Raw genomic sequence first — 20314 nt, forward strand, 5'->3', positions numbered from 1 at the left:
AGAGATAAAAATTGCTGGTAATTCGACTGAGTTCGTCAACAAAATGTTGGAGAATGTGCGGACGGGCAACAACACTAGCATAGACACGGTGTTGGAACATTTCTAGACCGATCGCAATGGAGTGGATTATGTCCTTCACAACTAGTGGAGATGTATCAGAACCGGTGGGAATGCGATATGTCGTACGGCGAAGTTCGGTGGTACACTGTACCGATGATGAATCAATGAGACTGTAAGAAAAAAAGAAAGCAACCAATTACCTTCGTTTTGTTTAAAACTACATACTTTAACAAGAAAAAAAAGCACGGGCTCTTAAGCCTTGAATAATAATGCGTCAAACTGCAAAACGGTGCACATAGTGCGCCGAGGAACAAGTGATATTTGTCACAGTACACTACTGCGCTAACCACAAACACAGTACGGAGATTGTAATGCAGTGAACGAGAAATTAGTACCACCTAAGGGACGAAGTTTGCACCAGAATTACTTTCTTTGCAAAGTGAGAATATGGAAAGTATGACACAGTGGGAAGCAAATAACACACAGCATATGATTTGGTCATTATATGATATTTCAAAGCAAACATAGCGAGTAAACATATGTTTCATTACATATTACATTACATACGTACATATTACTGTAAAGTGTCGCTAAGGATTATGCAATGTGTTTTTCTTTTTACGTTTGAAAACATTTCGTTAAATTGTTTAATGCACTTGATTATTATAAAAAACAGAACAGAAGAGCGATGGAAAAACAACAGAACGATGAATTCTGTTTTGTTATCAATTTTTTTTACCTATCACCACGATATGAGCACCAAAACTTCACTTTTTAATCACAAACTCTGATCGAATCAGCTAATCACAGACAGAACAAAGAAACAAAAATAAACCCCGCGTGTAAAAACGATTGGTAACCGGTATAACCAACTATCATTAACAAAACCAATACGGACTGAAACAAATGGCGCGTCAAACGCGACCATGCGCTAATCATACTTTTGTGCCACAACATCCATCCAGCGACCAAACGTAAACGGCATGTAATAGAAAACCGAAAACCCAACCAAGTAAAGCATATGGAATGAAGCTCAGGAACAAAATACGTATGAAACGACGAACGGGAGGGACGGTTTTGGGAAGAAAACGAAGATTTTGTTATGAATTGAGTTGTTTTGTATACCAAGCATTCTCCAAATGTAGGATACAATTTTGTGTAAGAAACAAGCTTTTTAACTGCGTCAAATGAGAAGGGAATCATTTCAAAGAAAAGCGATATTTTTTAACACCTTCCCGCGTTACAAACAAAAACAAAACAATACACTGTAATACATTGACTCCTGAATAATGAAATACCTTTAAAGCATGAATCGATAACCATTGATTATGATAACGTATGTACCTAATTACCCTGGCGTAAAACACACACAAAACATAATATATGTATACATATAAACTTTTTTACATTTTCTCAATGATTGTGTACGATGAATCCTTGTAGGATCGGTTAAGTGAGAGAAAAACGAAAGATGAATAGAGATAGTGATAGGAACCGTAACCGTTCAAATGGAACGAAATTCTTTGTGTGCATGTGTGTGTGTGTCGCGTAAGAATTGGAGAGGAAGAAACAAACCCTTAGTTCTGTAAGTGCTTAGTGCTAACTAATTATTTTTCTACCCTCTTTGATCATATTCGATAGTACTACCTACTCAGCAATGTTCATCTCTTGTGAGTTCGTGTGTTGATTCAAGTGCATTGCGATGTTCGATATCGCGTCGTTACCTTTTCCATCTTTATCCTTGTCATAATGGTAGTTGTTTAAGCAAATCTTTCGAAAAAAAAATCTTTTTTAACATTGTTTGGGTTGTGAGAAGGAAGGGAAAAGCAAGTGTTGTTAAGAGCATAACTTCATTAAGGAATGTGACAATTGATCCAAGTTTGAATGAATGAGAAATACAATGAGTGATGATTTCCAGTTTTCCAAATACTCCGGTTCCCTTTGCTTTCCCCGTTTTGCAGTGGAACAACAAAGCGAGGCCTCAGAAATAGAAAGGAAAGAGAGTGAGCGAAAGAGCTTAGAGTTGCGTACCTTAGGCAGCATCAGTACTGTTGATTGTTCTGGTTAACTTAGGTACTAGCGCCCGGGAAGAATTCATACCCGGCGATATGAAGTGAAAATCCTGGGTGCTAGGGATATCGAAAGGAGATACTGAACACGCCTTGGCACTGAGGAATACTGAAGAAAAAATGCTTTTGATTTAAAATATTTTCTGCAGCCGGTTTTGTTTTATTTTTATAACATCAAACAATTGAGTTTAGTTTTTATACCTTTCCGGTTTGGAGTTAATAGCGGTGTGACAGAATATTTGTGACACCACTAACACACGTTATTGGTTGCGTTCAATTACCAACAATTAAATCGCTCTTCCGATTGATTGTAGTTGTCGAAAATGAATTGTGATAGTAATTTCTCTTTCCTACCAATTGTCTTGTGTCTACACCAAACTTTAGCAAGCTGCCATACTGCATTTATTTGAATTCCAGCAAAAGGCCGAAGCGTGTTTATTTGGTGATGTTGTGTTTGTATTGATTTTTTGTTTCGGTTGTTCGGAGGACGGAGCAAGGACGGAGTGCACTTGAGATGCGGAATAGCGCTACTAAGAGATCAGATGTGGGTGTCGGTGGTTAGCCCTCTCGCCAGGCAGCAAAGATATGCAGCGCGAACTACACAAAACTGCAAAACAATCTGTGATTTTCTTTAATATTATAGCGTGAGTGTTAGTGTCATCCTCTATTTCGATACGGTGTTTGGTTTGTTTTTCAGCCCCCTTTTAGATTTGTTACGTATGTTTATTATGATTTGTTTAAATTTTTGTTACTTTTTGACCAGTACTATTTTCATTCCCAGTCAGGTGTATCGCTTTTTGATTAAATAGAATGCAAATATATTGCAGTTTTTCTTTTAGAGTTAAAAAAACAACATTGAATAAGGATGACGAACAGTACATTCACTAGTTTGTACACTCAGGGTTGGTTTCAGTGTTTCAGATTTCTAGAACTGTTTTTCTTTATACAAAAGAAGGGTACCACATGCCGTAAAGATAATTTGATTTGATTTATACAGTTACTTACAGCCTCTATATCGGTCCTTCAGAATCAATTGATGTATTTTATATTTTACAGAACAGTGGAAAGATTTACATCATCGTAGGGATTAGAGTTTAGTTCATTACATTTAAAATTTCAACGAACGAAGATCATTAAGCATGTGTTAAAATGTATGGGAATATATACTTTTGACAGAATGAGATAATTAATATCAACTGCATGAAGATTATAAAATTATGTTTAAGCAATTTGAACCAGTTTGTTACGCTGATACATGAGTATGATACAAAATTGAAAAGAGCAACAAAAAAAAAATTACACATTTCTAATTACTCTATATTACATTTTTCGATTCTTAAAGTTTTCCCTTTTCTTAAGCTTGTAAATCTATTGCTATCATACAATTTGAGTTGTTTATTACTTAAACGTTCTTATGCTTAAATTATAACGATTAGCTGTTGGGCAAAATTTTAAAATGAGAGAAGATAATTGATGAAGTGCAAAAATGAAATGTTCCTATCCCTTTATCTAATAATCTAAGCAAAAGGTACCGTACGTACATCGATTGTAACTATTTTAATCACTAATGATACAACACTCATATGGAAAATTAGTTTTCCCCTACACCTAATACGATTCAAAAACTTTACACAGTCTCTGTAACCTAACCCGTAACCAATTACTGGGTGACGATTTATTTCTGCGAAAAAAAAGATTTGAACCGAGATACAAACGTATTGTTTAACTGTACACTATCAGCTATGGGACCGGCAGTAAAACATGTATCCAGCATAATTAAACGATATATTAAAGCGTATCTATGAACTTATGTACAGTTACACAACCAACTGAACGAAACAATTGAAGCCCATTTACACCACAATAGGAATCTGTATGTGGATTGAAACGAATTGTACAAACTATCTTCACAACTGTGTGTCAACTGAATAGGGACAAAACATATTACAAAAAAACCCACACCCACAGAGGCAGTAGATGGAGTAAAGAGCGAGTTTTAAAGGTACCTGGTTGCAGTTTGTTGCAAAAAGTAGCGTGAAGATCGCATATCCTTACGATCGAACTATGTAGATGTAACAATAGGACGTTTTTTCATTACATTTCAACAACTTTACATGCTTGCAACACATACGGACACATCGACCGGGTGGACAACTCTGGTTGATTCTACTACCTCAGCACAATGGAGTAATGTATGTGAAAACATGTACATCAATAAACAAACAAACAAACAAATAAGATGTAACACACAAAAAAAAGGTTCTTTTCGTTTCGCAAACAAAAAAGACACACAGGTGAAGCATGTTCATCGAGATGCAACACTTTATGCCACTTCAATCCGTTCAATGAAGCCTTTCATCTTCCGGTCAATCCGGTTGTGTAGGGAGTTTATGCGATTGCCGAAGGCAACACATGTAGTAATGCATACATGTGATTGATACAATGAGATTGCCATATACACGGTGTGTGAAGCCTAGCAGTGAAACGTAGCTTGCGTACTAAACAAGGGCAAACGAAGTGAAACCAAAACACATCGCGTGGCACAACCAGAGCGTACTCATTCTACAAGAAACCCTTCTTAAACTCAACTGTCAACAGAAGGTGTTTGAAACACCTGCGAAACATTTTTTCTCGCCAAATCTTTACGTTCAGTAAAGGAAAGCTAACAATGAAATAAAACAGCGAAGGAAACGTAACAAAAATGAATGAAAATGAAATGCAAACCAAGCGTTGGTCGAGCGCGCAAATACAAAATGGAGCTTGTTTGCCACACGTGATGGTGTATATTTTTGTAAACTTTTTCTTTCCTATTAAAGAACTCAATGCAGAGAAGGAAACAATGAAGTAAGCTCCCACTTATACACTATCAACGCGCGCCTTGAAAGACAAACATAATCATCGATGGTGGTAAAGCTCTGCATAACCCACAGGCACTCTGGCGAGGTTTTTTTTATAAAACAACAACAGAAAATAATTCAATCCATATGTTGGATTGAGTGGTGTTTTTGGTTGCAGTTTGGAACTTGTTTCTGTATTTTTTACACAAACGACAACAAAATAGGTTTCGATGCAGGTATGCAAACGGTGAGAATTAGGGATGTAAGTAACAGACGAACATGCAAGGAGGATGGCGATTGTAATAGCTGTGCTTACATTGGATTAAACACAATAAAACTTTCATCTGAGATACTGTAATGGATAATAAAGGAACTAAAAGTGTATGTACAAATAAATTACAAATGAATTGCGTTTTTTTAATATTGAGAAACTTTAGGTTGTGAATTTTATTCTAACCAAGCGAAGGACGACAGCACATTTTCCTAATAGAGAGAAAACTCGACGAACAAAAACGTTGCAAACAGGGTTCAATCGTGCAAAGGATATTTTTTTATCTAAATATCCTTTTTACTGCAGTTTAGTACAAAAAATAATCGATGAATGTTAGTCGAGACTCAAGCCTTCTATAGCAAAGGAAGAAGCGTTTATAGCATAGACTTTATGGAAAAATTTCCCTGGTATAAAATTATGGTAACTTTAGATATTTTATAAATGCTTTACAACGAGTAGTTTGAAGGGTTATCATGATTCTTTTGAAAGAAAATGTATTGTTTTGCTTTGTTTTAAATTTGGAAATAGAAATGGATAGTTGAATCTTAACAAATAAGTCTAATTTATAAATTTCCCAATTTTATAGCGTTCCCAGGAAATTTTCCTATTTAGAACAAATTTTCCAATTATCCTGTTTGTGTCCTTGGAGAAATGATTCCGAAAATGGTGAAAGCTATAAATGGAAATTAAACTATAATTTACAAATAAAGCTATTGTTATAGCGAGCAAATGGAATTGCCCTTTTTATAGCGATGTTTCAAAACATCGTGTTTGTGTCCTAGGAAAGGGTCGTGTTGAAATGATTCCCAAAATGGTGAAAGCTATAAAAGGAAAATCAGCTTTGATGCACAAATAAAGCTACATTTATAGCGAGAAACTAAAATTTCCTTTTTTCCAGCGAAGCTCCAAATTATCCTGTTTTTGTCCCTGGAGAGGGTCGTGTTGTAATGGTTCCCAAAATAATGAAAAATACAAATAGAAAACTAATTATAATCTAAGAGCGTCACTGTTGTATCAATGATTGTTGGAATGTATAAACTAGCCGATCATCATAGAAAATATCAAAATACCCTCGCTTATATGTAGAATCTTATTGAATCTTGGCTTTTATTCAGTATTATAAGCAATAGACATTTGATGTCAATATATGATAAATATGTGGATTTCTATAGTATCAATTATATATTTTTAGAGCGTAAATGTACTGTGTAAAATGTATAACCAAACCGCCTATTTGAGGGTGTCGAGTTTCGATGTGAAAACTTGCAATCGAACTAATCGAATTTGTTGAACTAAAGAGCGTTGCAAGTTAAGCTCTTCTATCCCGCTACTACAACCTAATTGGTTGGTAAGCGCGGTGAACGCCGGTTGCAGAAACCGGTCACATTGTCCACCCGTAGCAATTAATTAGTTTTATGGAGCTGATCCGCAATGATCCGCAACATTACGCGTCCGAAGATGAAGTTGTAGATGTTCATGGACGCTAACGTTTTTCCTGATTGGATGGCGCAGTCTGGTGCATACATACACGGTAGCTTAGGGCGGCAAGAGTGTGTGTGTGTGTGCGTACAAGCGAAGGTGGTAACGAAGGAAAAGGTCCGAACGGTTCACCGAACATTAATCAATTATCTTTCAAACAGTGGACAACTATGCTGTCGACTAGCTGGAAGCAAAAAACATAAAACAAAATGTGACTCAAGGAACCGTTCTTGTCATATCCCAAGAGTGAAACAAACAACAGAAGAAGAAAAAACCTCATCGGCAGGATGAAGAAAAAAGGAATAACGAACCCACATGGCAATGCTTGTTTTAGTGTTGGCATACTTATGGTAGATTTTAGTATCATCATGTTGTCCCAGTGGCTGCCAGAGGCCTCCATGATGGATAATTAGAAGAAAATCAAAGCACACAAAAAAAGAAGATAAGTGGGATACTTGAGCAGGTGGAAAATGATTCAATAAAGCAGTTGAAAACACCATCTTTTGATAGCTATAAATGTTTGTAGGTATGATTTCAGAAAATAATTTAACTTATGTTACATAGAAAAGTAGAATAAAGCATAACAAAGTCCCTCGCCTTAAAGATGACATTTTTTCGTTGTAACTTTAAAAGACCAAATCTACGATCATACCAAATATCCGTGACTGTAACCAGTCGCTGCTTAAAGATCTGTGGAACAATAATTTTGGTCAAATTTATGAAACCCACTTACCATTACTTTTCGCCACCGTCCGGAGATTGTGCGACTTCGGACATCTTTACTGCCTTTCATATCCGCTTCGCTGACGCTGGTTTGCTCTTTTCACCGTGGCTGCCTTGCTGCCCATCAGCTGCCCACGTTACCTGCTTGTTTGTATGCTCCGGACCGTCTGGTTCCGTTGCACGAGAGGAAGTACCGAACTCTACCGTGCACGTTTCGACTTGAAGCTTCCGTAGTTCCTTCGCAGTACCGTCACACCGATCGCACAGCTGGTTCGCTTGCGGGCTTCCGGGTCGGGAAAAGTTGATTCGAAACAGTTTCTACACTCCACTCGGGCACTTTCATCTTCGTTGTTATCCGCGACAGAGTGAGAAACGGTAAGTTTGGTTCCGTACTTCACCTGCATGGCGTAAGTTTTCGCGGCCAAAGTGTAAACCCGCGACCGTACCTTCCCCATTATCGCCTTGCGTTTCAGCAATCGAGCAATATTTGAAATCTCTTTTTTGTCGGTCAAGTCAAAAGCGGCTAAAGCATTTTCTCGGTCGAAGGAAATGGTGAGTTGTTGAAGCCGGTTTTGCGCGGAAAACAGTGGAGCATGGAATGCACAGAGCGTACGAAAGAGAGCATGGATAAGCTTCCTTTAAAGGGTGCTGGACAATATCAGCAAACGCGGAACGTGGGCAGTGCAGCGCACAAATCCAAACGGCAAATGCACCAAACCCAACGACGGAAGGTGGCAAAATCCTCGGCAATGCAAAATATGGTGTCGGATTTTAATGGATTTGTTTGTTCTGGAGCGGAAATGAAAATTGCTATTCCGGCTGGCGTCCCCGGGGGCATGCACGCTGCTGCACTTAAACCCGAACGCCCTATGAAACCGGGTGACGGGTTTTTGGCCTCGGTACGTGGTGCAGTTGGCAGGTGCTCGCCGAGTGTAGCGTATGCAAGGTGTGCATTAGTCGACGCCTGCAGCTGGACGTGATGGTGCATAAGCTGAAGCGGGAGAATATGGCACGGCAATGTACAAAACTAGTGAAATGGTGAAAAAATAAAACAAAACATAAATCTGTACTTTGGTAGAAAGAAGGAAAAAAAGATTTCGAAAGCTGGTCAAACACAATCGGACAGTTGAAAGCTCAACACTGTTTGCATTGGGTCCACCAACGGATAGACAACACGGCCCGGAAGCATGTGCCCCTTATCTGCCGAGATACCGATCGCACCCACGTGTGATCACCGACCGATAAGAATCGAGCACGTGATGGCAAGGTTAGTTCGGAAGTGAGTAAATGAAAAAGAATTAGAAAGAGAGGGGGAAAACACACACAATACATTCTCAAAAAAATAGATTAGAGTGAACTCGGAAACGGCAACGCCAGACGGACTTAATTAACCAAATGGCTTCGGGGGAGTACCATCGGAAGTCCACCGAAAAACGAAACCGTTTGGCGTAGTTATATTCGCGTCCTTCTGTACGGGTACGGTACCGACAAATGGAGTGCAAATTTGCACCGTGCTCCAAATGTGGCATGGCATGATTCATTCGATGGTCAGCTGCAAAAACTCAACCGGAGCTCTATTTACATTGATTGAAAAAGTGGGTGAGCTTTCACTGTTTTTTTTTCGATCACCGCGCCACGTGATAGGAAAGGTCAAGGCCCTATACTGTTCTACGAAGAGCTTAGCGGATAATCTTAATGGATACATACGGCAAAGTGTGTTTTATTTGAAGTTTTCAATATATTTCCTGTTATAGAAAATCGTTTAATACGTAAGGTAAATGGCAATGTTATTTTATAATTTTGTACGTACTGTAATCTTTGTGGGCAGCTTAAGAATTGAGTATCAGTAGATACATTTTTAGTAGAAATTCTTTACTAACGTTTATAGAAATAGGAAATAAAATGCAAGCAAGACAAATAAATAAATTACACATATTTTAATTACGAAAATTAATATTAATTATTTTTGCAATTGAATTAACATACGAAAATTGGCTCTTTATACCAAGTCAACAATCATATTTTTATTATTTTTAAGTGCGACCATGCGCCTCCATCCTTATGGATCATGCGTCTCCATCGTGATGTATCATGCGCCTCCATCATTTAATGATCTATTAAAAAAATATATTCGCTTCAAGAATATTGCAAAATAAATGTCACAAAAGATCATGCTGTTAGTGTAAAAATCCGTTTGAAACAATTAAAAATTTTCAAATAATATTCAATTTCAATTATATATTCAAATGGATGTGGAAATAGATGAAATAACAACTGTTATATTAGCTACAATTTTTTTAGCACTCTTCTCTTTATGTGACACGTTTCTGTCCTCTTGTGAACCGAATGCTGAATACCAAACATGAACATTCTTCTGCTGTAATCAATGGATCTCGTGTGAACAATCTAATGCTGATTCTCTTTCGTTTTACAAAAACGCGTCTTTCAGTGGCTCCATAGGGATAGACTAGACATTCAGTTCAACTATCCTACTGTTGACAGATTATTCAAACGCCGGTAATGGAGGCTCAGTTGACACCGTAGAAATAGGCAACGATCGGTACTTTGTTTGATTGTGAGCACTTTTTTGCATGATCCTTACGAACGCACTAAAAGTTCGAGTGATGATTGTACTTCGGTCGATTTTGTTTCGCTTTGCTACACACTGTATTGTTTGTTCGGTTTTTTCGTTGTATTTCCCTCTTTTATACGCCCATCTTCATGTCGCATGTTGATATATGACCACTGCAGGGTAGATCTGTCACCTGAAGAAATAAAAAGGGTAAGCACCGTTCAGCTTCGATTACCGCACTGGTACAGCTTAAGTGTTTGATTGCAGGCGTTAAGCAGCAATCGAGCTATTTGAACAGATTTTATTGGCACTACATTGGGGTAAAATGAGGAAAACAGTTTTGTATGTTTTTGGTTCCTCACAAGAGTTGTTTAGAACATGTGAAAGAATCATGCTTTTGTATGTAGCTTCACTTATTATGGTCAATAAATTAAAGCTGCTCTGTACGGCCCTCTTTGGCAACGTAAGTTTATGATCGTTCGAGTGAAACGAACGAATGGTTGAACGAGGCAGGAAGAACTAATTTTGCATCGCAAATAAATTCACACATTGTGATCGTTTGGTAAAAATATTTTCCGAAAACAAAAACAAACCAGCGAAAGGTCGATGGTTGAAGCGACAAGATGGAACCGGATTGTAAAGTTCTCACACTTTACGTACGGTGCGGCACACGGTACGTCCGATCCGCCCGCTGCTGCGGAACGGTAAATGTATCCTTCGGGAAAAATAATATGTTTGTTTATAACGGGCGTAGAAAGATAGGAGCATATTTTCCCCACACATATATGCACCACATGGTTTGTGGAGGTTTTTTTTTGTTCGTCTTCCTCTCTGTGTTGCTTCTTTGTCTACCGTTTCTGTGGCTAATGTTGTTCATTGAGCATAACTTGGCCGGATGCTTTACTGCATCGGTGGGAGCACACTAAGCACCAGCAAACGTCCGTGCGGAAGGTTCGCTTTGGTTCTGCATAAAGAAAGGAGAACACTTAAGCTCGGCTGGCCTGAACACGGGTTTTAATGTGATAGCTTTAATATCACATTCCGTGTTGGTTGGGGGGAACCAACTAGGTCTGGGCGATTGTTTTTCACGCTTCGCCGGTTGACAAATTATGGCTGGGTAAAATAGATTTATGACCAGACCGGGTTAAGTCAGCTGCACTGGCAATTGCACTAGAAATGCGGTAGGTTCTCCCGGAAGCCACCGGCAGATATTTATTATCAATGGAGGTATTTCGCTGTTGGGAGGCCTATTACAATTACGAAATTGTAGCTTGCATGTGTCCGAAATGCCTGTAAATCTGGAATGGAACATAAATACGGAGAAAGGATATAAAGGCAACGTAAAGAATCGTCGAATAGTCTTTAATACGAACACTAAGACAGTCGATATTCGATCCACGACTTTTGGTGTTTCAGATCGAAAAGGTATTCATTAACAGAAATGGAATATCGATTCAATAGAAATGGACGACGGAAAATCTGGAAAAATTACTACAGTTCGTAATTTAGTTAAAGGGCGATCAGTTGTTTTCCGTTTTGACGATGAATATTTGGTGTAGATCCTCGGTTTGAAGTTTGTTCAAAGGGAATCTGTCGATCACATATGAAAGCCACTTGGAGTTTTGATTGTTTGTTGTCTTTAGTCAGTCAATATTCGTCAGTTATTTCTTAACATGAAGTGGCGTTTTCCGGAAACAACTCTGTGATCGTGTGAAGTTCTGTAGGAAAGTACTTTTCCTTTGTAATGATCGTTAATCACTGAATTTCATCGTTTTGGTGGAGGTTTGAGTTCAGTCTCAAGTAGTGTGTTTCAGTGTTTCTATCAACAACTTGACATTCACCAGTATTAAAATAAATATAAATAAAGTTCATTTTTGAATACCCACGTGCACATATTGAAATTTATTCAGTAAACCATTTGTATTTTTTTCCATAGTATTATACTCATCATTACAATTACTCAACCATACATACGTCTGTGAAAGTATATCCTCGGAAAAATAAAAAGGAAAAAATAATAAACATATCATAGTGCAAAATTCCCATTGCCATTGAAGATTAAAGAACGCAAGTAATTAATGATATTGTTAACACGCTTACCGGAATACATTTAACCGTCAGTTATGCCGACGGTGCTTCACCGGATTACGCGTCTGAAGCTTATCCCATGGCAGTCTACGCCGTCGGTTGTAATGTTATTTACATTTGCCCGTTTTGTCCATTCCCACGCTGTAATCCATCGATTGTGTCAATCGTTAATTTACTAATGTACGGTTCCGGTACGGCTACCGGTTGAAATTATAATCCCGGGCGCATCGGACGCGTCCAGCGAAGAGAATGATGCGCATAACATTTGGAGAAGGAAAAGCGATATCAAAAAAAACCGTAACAAAATGAATGTAATTCCAGACTCTTAAAGCCTTTTTCAATTCCAATCCGTTGTAAATTGGCAAAAGATGTCTGGTGCGGGAGGAGGGATGTCCGGATAGGTGCAAACGCAAACTGTACGGAAAAGCTTCCGCAGAAAAAAAGCTGAATGGCAAAAGCAAACCGAACGCTCGGTTCCATTACAACGCCTTACGGTCGGTCGGTGCAGACGACGATCATCATTATCCTGGCGCGTACGGGTGTATTTTTCCAATCAGTTTCGCTTGCAATGCGGATGTGTGTGTGTGTGTGTGAGTGAAAATGTGTTTTTTTCTTGCTTCGCTTATTTGTGTTGCATTTCCACCGTTTGCTTGCACTTCCGGCAGCCGAACAACGGACAAAGCTAACTGGCTTGTAATTGAGTTCCAGCTTCACCGCAACGGTCTAACACGCTCGACTTTCCGACGCAAGCGGTATAGTACTGCTGCCAGTAGTGCCACAGTAGTCGTTCTTTTTAGTGCTTTTGCGGTCGGTACCATCATACTGGTACAGGCTGGCAGGCGGTAGTAGAAAACTGAAGGTTCTGAAATCTGATTCACGATTGTAAAGTTTTCGTACCTTCCATTCGACCACTTTTTCGGGCTATTTTAACTTCCGTTTATTTTTTGTTTCTGAGAATGGGTGAAAGCGAAGAAAAAAAAATCAAGAGTATTGTTACGGGACCACAGTACCGGCGCGGAATGGTAAACCAAGCGGACTGACTCACCCATATTGAAACGTGCGGAGAGGGTCGGAACACTGGCGGGCAGCTGGCAGGATGGCAGATTGAATGGATAGAGTTGCCCGAGGCCAATCAACAGCCGGCCATCAACGGTTGAACACAATCACGGTGGCGATCCGTTGGATGGGGAAGGATGGTTTACGGAGTTGTTTACATGTTGCCTGAAGGTATGAGCCTACGAGTTTACATTAACGCGATGAGCTTTTCGTTTGAATGGATATTTTCAAATGAAAAGATCATACTGCTTCGGTCGAATAAAGCTAGTGTGTTGCATTGGGATTCATTGCTAGGTTTTAGAAATATATTCTTCAGCATGTCTAGTTCAGGTGAAATGTTGGGTTTTAGTGCGAAACAATATAATAGTTCGAACTTCAAGCAACTGATTTAAAAATTCAATTCACATAATATGATTATTTATTTTTTAACACATCAATTAGCCATCAAGGATTAACATTGTCTGCTTATGAAGTAATTTTCAGTTATTCTTCATTTACCACAACTTCTATGAAAGTGAAAAGAATAATTCAACGAAAACGCGAAAGCATTAAGTGCAATATAACCCGACAACATCACAATCACAAAAAAGGACATTGTTATTCAATTGTTGCGAACTGAAAGTACTCTGTGTGTTTATTCTCTGGAGATTAGTGGAAATGTTTGATGCACTCCATGCAGAAAATAATAGTAGCAGAAGATTTTGTTGTTGTTTGTTGCGACTAACAATGGACAGAAGTGAAGGATTGCCATGTCGCACTTGATGCTTTGGTTCCATGCTTTGTTTTTCCAATCTCGTTGACTGTCTAGTCGGGGCCACTAAATGACGCAGGTTGACTGTAAGACTACCAAACGCTACTAGTGACAAAGCTTTGTTTCGTCTCCTTGCATTGGTTTTAAGTAAGATCCTTACTGTAGCTTTTAACGAAAAAAAGAAGATTATGATTCAACCGAGCTGTTGCTTCCGACAACTGCCAAGTGTTTCATTTATGACGTAGAAAATGGTAAACGTTTACATCATTAATCTGTTCGTAGGTACTCGGTAAAATGCGAATTCTAAAGCTGAGTAATACTGAAATTTATGACGAACTGTCGATTTCGTTCCAGGAAGCAACAATAAAAAATACATGGCGTTTGATTTTGTGTTAAATTCTCGTGGATTATACTCAAGATGGATTTAAAAGGTTTGAGAATAGTTAGTGTTAAAGTAGAAGTAATTTATTTGCAGGTTTGTTGTGTTTGAAATTACATGCAACTTTAGAAATTAAACCTTTTTAAGTATATTTAATACAAAAGACATTATTAAGCGACTTTATTTTTTCAAAAACAATCAGAATTGGAAAAGGAATACAAGGACTTCACGCTTTAGAATATAAACTTTTGCCCAGTTGAAACTGTCTTCCATGTAGGACAAATATTCGTGTAAGCAGATCGGACATTCGTAGAAAAATAGTCCTTTACAAAATACAAACGCAGATATGGCACTTAGTATGTGCCAACGAAGTACGAGCGACGATTTTACAATTTAATCACGTACCATCGTTGTTGGAGCGAAGTGTTTAAATGGTGTTTTTTATGGTACAGTTTCGTCGGGATGCAGAACTGGCAGACAAAGATGGTAGCTTGAAAGCCATTAAAACAAAAGTGCACTGCAACGAGAACACATACACACACACACAATCTTACCACGTAACTAGTCTTCGAAACATCCAAACTACGGTGGTTCCTTTCTGTTTCTGTTTCAGCTACTACAATCCGAGCCCTCGGGGTAGTATCTCTTTCCCCGATGCGGTATGTCTAGTGCTTGCGGAGCTTTTTCTGCTCTACTCTCTTATTTAAAAGACAACAGTCGTTTCGTAGCTGAAAGTTGTTTGAAACTGTTTTTTTTCTTTTTCTTCACACCGATTGGTCATACATCTCGCCCGGGAGCAAACTTTTTTTTCCCTCCCCGAAACACACACACAAAATGGGGCTAAGGTGCGAATGAGTTTTTCGTGCAAATTTTTATGTCTCGTACGTGGAGTGAAACTATCCCGGTTACGGTTAGGTGTCCGTTCTGGTGTAAAGGTACACGTGTAGCACTTAAAGATTAAAGAAGGGAAATTTAAAATAGCATCACTTTGCTTGATGCACAAAACGTGGTAACAGTATTTGTTGTGGTTAACGTTCTACTTCGGTGGGAAGCTTTCCCAACGGTCAAACCGTGCTGAGATTCATCGTGTGTGACACTTCCCCCATCGATATGGGGCGGATCGGATCAAAGCGAGCAGTCACTAATTATTTATAGACCCGCGTTGGGGAGTGGGTTGTATGTTTAATAAATTCTAACGGACGTGCCGCTTGGTCCTGAAATGGGGACGTCCTCTTTGTACGTAGCCGGAAGACTAAGCTTTAACATGGGCCGTATAAATATGTCATTCACAGATGGTGAAAGAGTTCCGCCCGTTGGTCAACAAGACTATGAAAGAGCGATGTAATGGTGGCGGCTTGCAACTGGTTCATTGATTTCCGGGAAATGTAATCTATTCTAATTTATTCGATAGACGATGTAATTTTCATGATGATGCAATTTTCATGATAATCTTCATGCTTTTTTATCAATATCGTCTTTAGTTAATTCAAAACAGTTACAATAATAATTTTTATGATCAATTGCAAGCAATGTAACGTGTTTTGAATCATGTAAACATATTTTTTTTGAGTGAAATTTTCTTAAATTTGAATTATAAAGATCTCGTACATCTGTGATAAAACCCACAAGCGTTTCAGAAATATAATAAACGTTAAATGAATTTGATTTATAAACGATTGAAATCGCGAAAATCATCTCAATAACAACTTCTTCGTTGAATTGCTTCAAAGTTTTATGTTAATGCTAAATAGTATCCTACAAAGTCCATTATTTTTCCCTTCTAATGCATGATATAGCCATTAAATTTGTTCGAAATCTAATTCTAGCACACGCCGTCAATATTTAGGCAAACCTAATCCAATCGTTTGCAATGTGCACATTATGTTGCAAACACGCACGCTAAGTGTGGTGTTACAAAGCAAGTAGCCATTGTGCGGCCGCCGTTGAGCACGTTTCCGAAAATGCAACCCGAAGCGATCGTACTGCACGTTCGCCACGGAATTACCACGAACGCAACGGTCACCACCGCCACCGACCAAACGGTTTGTCATTTTATGACATAAATTAGCAGCAAATTGTCGGTGGAAAAATGCTCCGCCTGCAGACGGGGGTCGCACGTGAATGTGGCCGCGACCATGGTGCCCGAACACGATGGACACGCTGGAAAGGTTGGAAATTATTGCACCGACAAAATTGATCACCATCGTACGTGTTATTTCCACCGCAAATGATTTGTGTCAGATGCGATGCACACGTGTGTGCACCATCACGTGAGACGAATTCACGTTCGGGTTGAAGTAAAGCATCATTCCATGCGCCCCAAAAAGGCTGGAAAAATGGAATTTTCACAAGAAAAAAAAAAGAAAAATCAAGACCAGTGCCAAAACGGGAGCAAGCTTTAATTTTAGTATGCAGTACGCTTTTGTGCAGTGAGTGCTGGAATGGGTAAAAATAAAACAAATAAACACTCCCACCAGCCAGCGCGTATGTGCGGTCATCTATCAACGAAAAACAATAACCACTGCATTAGTGGCCATTAGTTGCACCTTTCCAGTTGCCCTTGCCACCAGGAGCTGCTAAAGTTGCCGCACGGATGCATATGTTTTCACATGCGGCGCTGCAAGTGCAAACGAGTGTGCCGAATGGCCTGTGCTGATCTTTGGCTCACGCCCATTCCCAATCGTCCGTTGGTGTGTTGGTTTTGTGGTCCGAACCTTGTGGCAACCTGAGGGCAATCCGGAGCAACTGTTGCTTTGTTCGGTGACCCGCGACCGTACGGGACGGACGGATGCAATTCACCGTGGTAGCCATTTTTAGTCGAACGCAGATTGGGCGGGCAAGTTTGCACAGAATTGCTTTTTACTGTCATCCGGTACACTGCTTGCTGTTGTGTTGTGTGTTGACTTTTTGAAAGTGAATTTTAATAACAACTTTAACCACTTTTGTGTATTATAATGTACTAAAGTGTTCTTATCTTTTGTGTGCAATTTCTTCCACTCAGCAGCAAGGACTGATCATCTGTTTGTGTGGTGAAAATGGATAAAAAGGTTCGTACATCTGAGTTTATAAGTTTCTGGATTTCTGTTGTTTCTGTCATTAAATTTTTGGCCTAGTTCGAAGGTGTGATCACCTATCGATTTATCAACCTTGATAAGTTCGGAATTTGTTAGTCTCGTAAACCAAGAATTTCTCTCGGAAAAAACTCTAATAAATAGAGCCACATTAATTTTTTATCGTGTAAAATTGCAGCCATAATGCCCACTACATCCTTATTATCGCCCGTGTAGATGCATTTCCAGGCGATCATCCGTGAAAGCTCCAAGATGAGATCGTGTGAAATATTTTACAATTATTTGTAGCTCACTATTTAGACAACTTTAGCAGGTTGTATCAATATTAGTATAAAGCTGCTACATGCATACCTTTATAGCATGCAGTGTGCTGAACCTGAGTGATCAACGCTCGATGATGTTGAATTCCACCTGCCCAAGTAGCGACTTCCTAGCTTCCGGACATGCTTTATGCTTCCGAGTGCGTATCCCAGTCGGTTACTGTTTCATTCCAGTTCACGAGGTATTGCATTCCCGCTGACGGCATTGGCACCGAGCAGTGGAAACAAAAAAAAAAACAACTCGTACCCCATTCTACTAACCTCCTTTTTTCGGGGGAAGTACGTTTCGGTGCCACCGTAAATCAGAATCGAAACAAGCTCACTCGGTGACCCGTTCGACAAAAAGCACTAAATGCCCGGTAACTCTGGTGCTTACGAAGCACGACAAAACCAATACTATACGCTTCTGCAAAATCGCATCACCGGTTAGAAAGGAAGCCTGTTGTTGCATCGTCTCACCCCACGGTCGCACAAACACGGTGGAATGTGAGCAAACATGTTCAGCGAGTTTCGTACCGCGATCACTACTGCTTCACTGCCCGAGGGTTCGTCTCTGGCGTGGGGTCGAATGTGCTGTTGCCAGGTGAAGCCGAACCACGCTACACAATTGACCGAATCATGGTTAAACAACGGTTGGTCAGCTGTTCACCGCAAGGCATTAGGAAGTAAAGTCGAATGGGGTGTGGTTTTAAATGGCCACCGAAACTGTTGTACCAAACATTGGCACCTTTGGGTACGATGGCAGGAATATGTGTACCACGAGCATGCCACTTATGATACACGTATCGCGATGCACTTGAACTGGGAACAAAGAAACAGCGAGTGAAATATTATAAAATAAAATGTATGGCTTCTACAGCGACGAACACTATCGTCACCTTTGTCGACTACGTACTGAAGAGTTGAATGGAAAATTGTGAAAATTTCGTACAGAAACTGTTACAGCTGTACTGAGCCGAAACGGGGGTTTTTTTTTGTTGTTAATATGAATTCCCATCAACACTACACCGTATCGAGAGAAATCAGCTTACAGTACGCAACGTTTGTGTGCGCAATGGTTGTTCACACTTGTGATCATATTAGAGGGCGATCGGAGTAGCAGGTGAAGGTGGAAATGTTATGGCCCTGATGGACACCGAGCAAGGACAAAAAAAATGGACACAAAACGAAAAGCGATACCATTAACGCCGGCGAAAATTGCACACAGGACGGTGTGCGTTATGGTAGATTCCTTTTCTTTTTATTATTGGGGTGCGGATTTGGCCGTGGTGAGGCAGGAATATATGTAGAGGTATTCCACAGAGATCGTACATTTTCGACCATTTGCCGCACGTCGCAGCACGATTATGTTACGGTCGGAACTTTTGCCCGGATGGTCGGTTAAGAGGGAAATCCCACGGAACGGAACCGAACCGGGTGGGATGGTGGGAAATTAGGTGATAAACTGATGACGGTCTATTAGGGGATGAGTGTGTCGTTTCTAAGCATGGGGCTGTATCTCGTACAACGGACGGACAATCGATATTGACGATGGGTAAAGTAAAGAAAAGTGCTGACTCAATTAAAGACCGATTTTGAAGACGTACTGTACGGTGCGTTACTACATTACGGTGTGGTTCTTTATTGTTTTTGGGGCCGATCATGGATGTGTGTTTCTGACAGTTAGTGCTTTTGGTAAGCGGGAAAATTACCAGAAGAAATGTTTCCCGGTCTGTTAAAATTTCCTTTTCTATTTAATGTCAAAGAGGTGTTTCAGCATTACTATGGTTAGTAGAAGAAAACTAGGGTTAGTTTAGAAAATATAAGTATCTTTTCAATGTTTAGTTTGTTTCCTGATGAATGTTTATGTTAAGTATTTTAACAAACAATTCCAGTATTCCTTGCAAACAATTCCTTGCAAACAATTTCCAGTACTTATCGGAACCTTCAAAATTACCAGGTAACGGCCGATGTGTCTCCAAAAATAGTATATTCGCAGACCCATTTAGGGGTATGCTTTCGAGAAACTTCAGATCATTATCGATTATCTTGGACCAAGTCATAAAGTTCCAGCGATATATCTTACCGCCGGAATCGATGTGCTGTAGTGGGATCGGTCTGTTATTAGCGTTTTGCGATCTACTTTACCCTTCTTTTTCATTGTGATTTGAACTAGGTGGTTAACCTAACAAAGGGAGAAAGGGCAAGGATTCATTGTATGATGTTTAGGAAAAATAGTAATTGGATTAAAGGTGGGAGACACGATATTTATTCGATCATGAGTAATTAATATGGTATTTATTACGGTGATAAGCGAACGATGAGTGTGTTGAAAGAAGCCCTGAGTTACGTAATAAACGGAAATTGTAAAAGTATAAACTTTTACCGCAAAGTTTTAATAAACAGGTTTATTTGGTGAAATATTTCGTTAAATATGTAATGACGCTAATTACATTTCTTTCCCACTGCGGCACACCATAACTGAACATTGCAGTTTGATAGGCAAGTTACTACTGGTTTTATACGACTGGTTTCATACTAGTACCTAGTGCCTCATTTCATGGAATCGAGCCGGAAAAAAGGAACACACCACAGTGTTGACCTGGAAGGAACCGCCTGGTAGGAGAGATGATAAATTATCCACCCAGCCGGAGGTACA

At 39.4% G+C, this 20314-nt stretch overlaps 2 protein-coding genes across 10 annotated transcripts in view; both read left to right on the forward strand.

Annotated features, from left to right (window-relative positions):
• Positions 1-5362, forward strand: part of LOC125761601 (uncharacterized) — a 29124-nt gene extending 23762 nt beyond the window's left edge. For all 9 annotated transcript variants that reach the window (XM_049422879.1, XM_049422881.1, XM_049422883.1 and 6 more), the window contains one exon: positions 3-5362. In XM_049422879.1, the coding sequence (XP_049278836.1) occupies positions 3-106 (104 nt within the window). In that variant the 3' untranslated portion in view covers positions 107-5362. The remainder of the gene's footprint in view (positions 1-2) is intronic.
• Positions 1-20314, forward strand: part of LOC125761607 (alpha-tocopherol transfer protein-like) — a 151870-nt gene that overhangs the window by 16464 nt on the left and 115092 nt on the right. The gene's annotated exons all lie outside the window — the stretch shown is intronic.

Source organism: Anopheles funestus, chromosome 2RL (genome assembly GCF_943734845.2).
Source record: "Anopheles funestus chromosome 2RL, idAnoFuneDA-416_04, whole genome shotgun sequence".
Classification (NCBI taxonomy): domain Eukaryota; kingdom Metazoa; phylum Arthropoda; class Insecta; order Diptera; family Culicidae; genus Anopheles; species Anopheles funestus.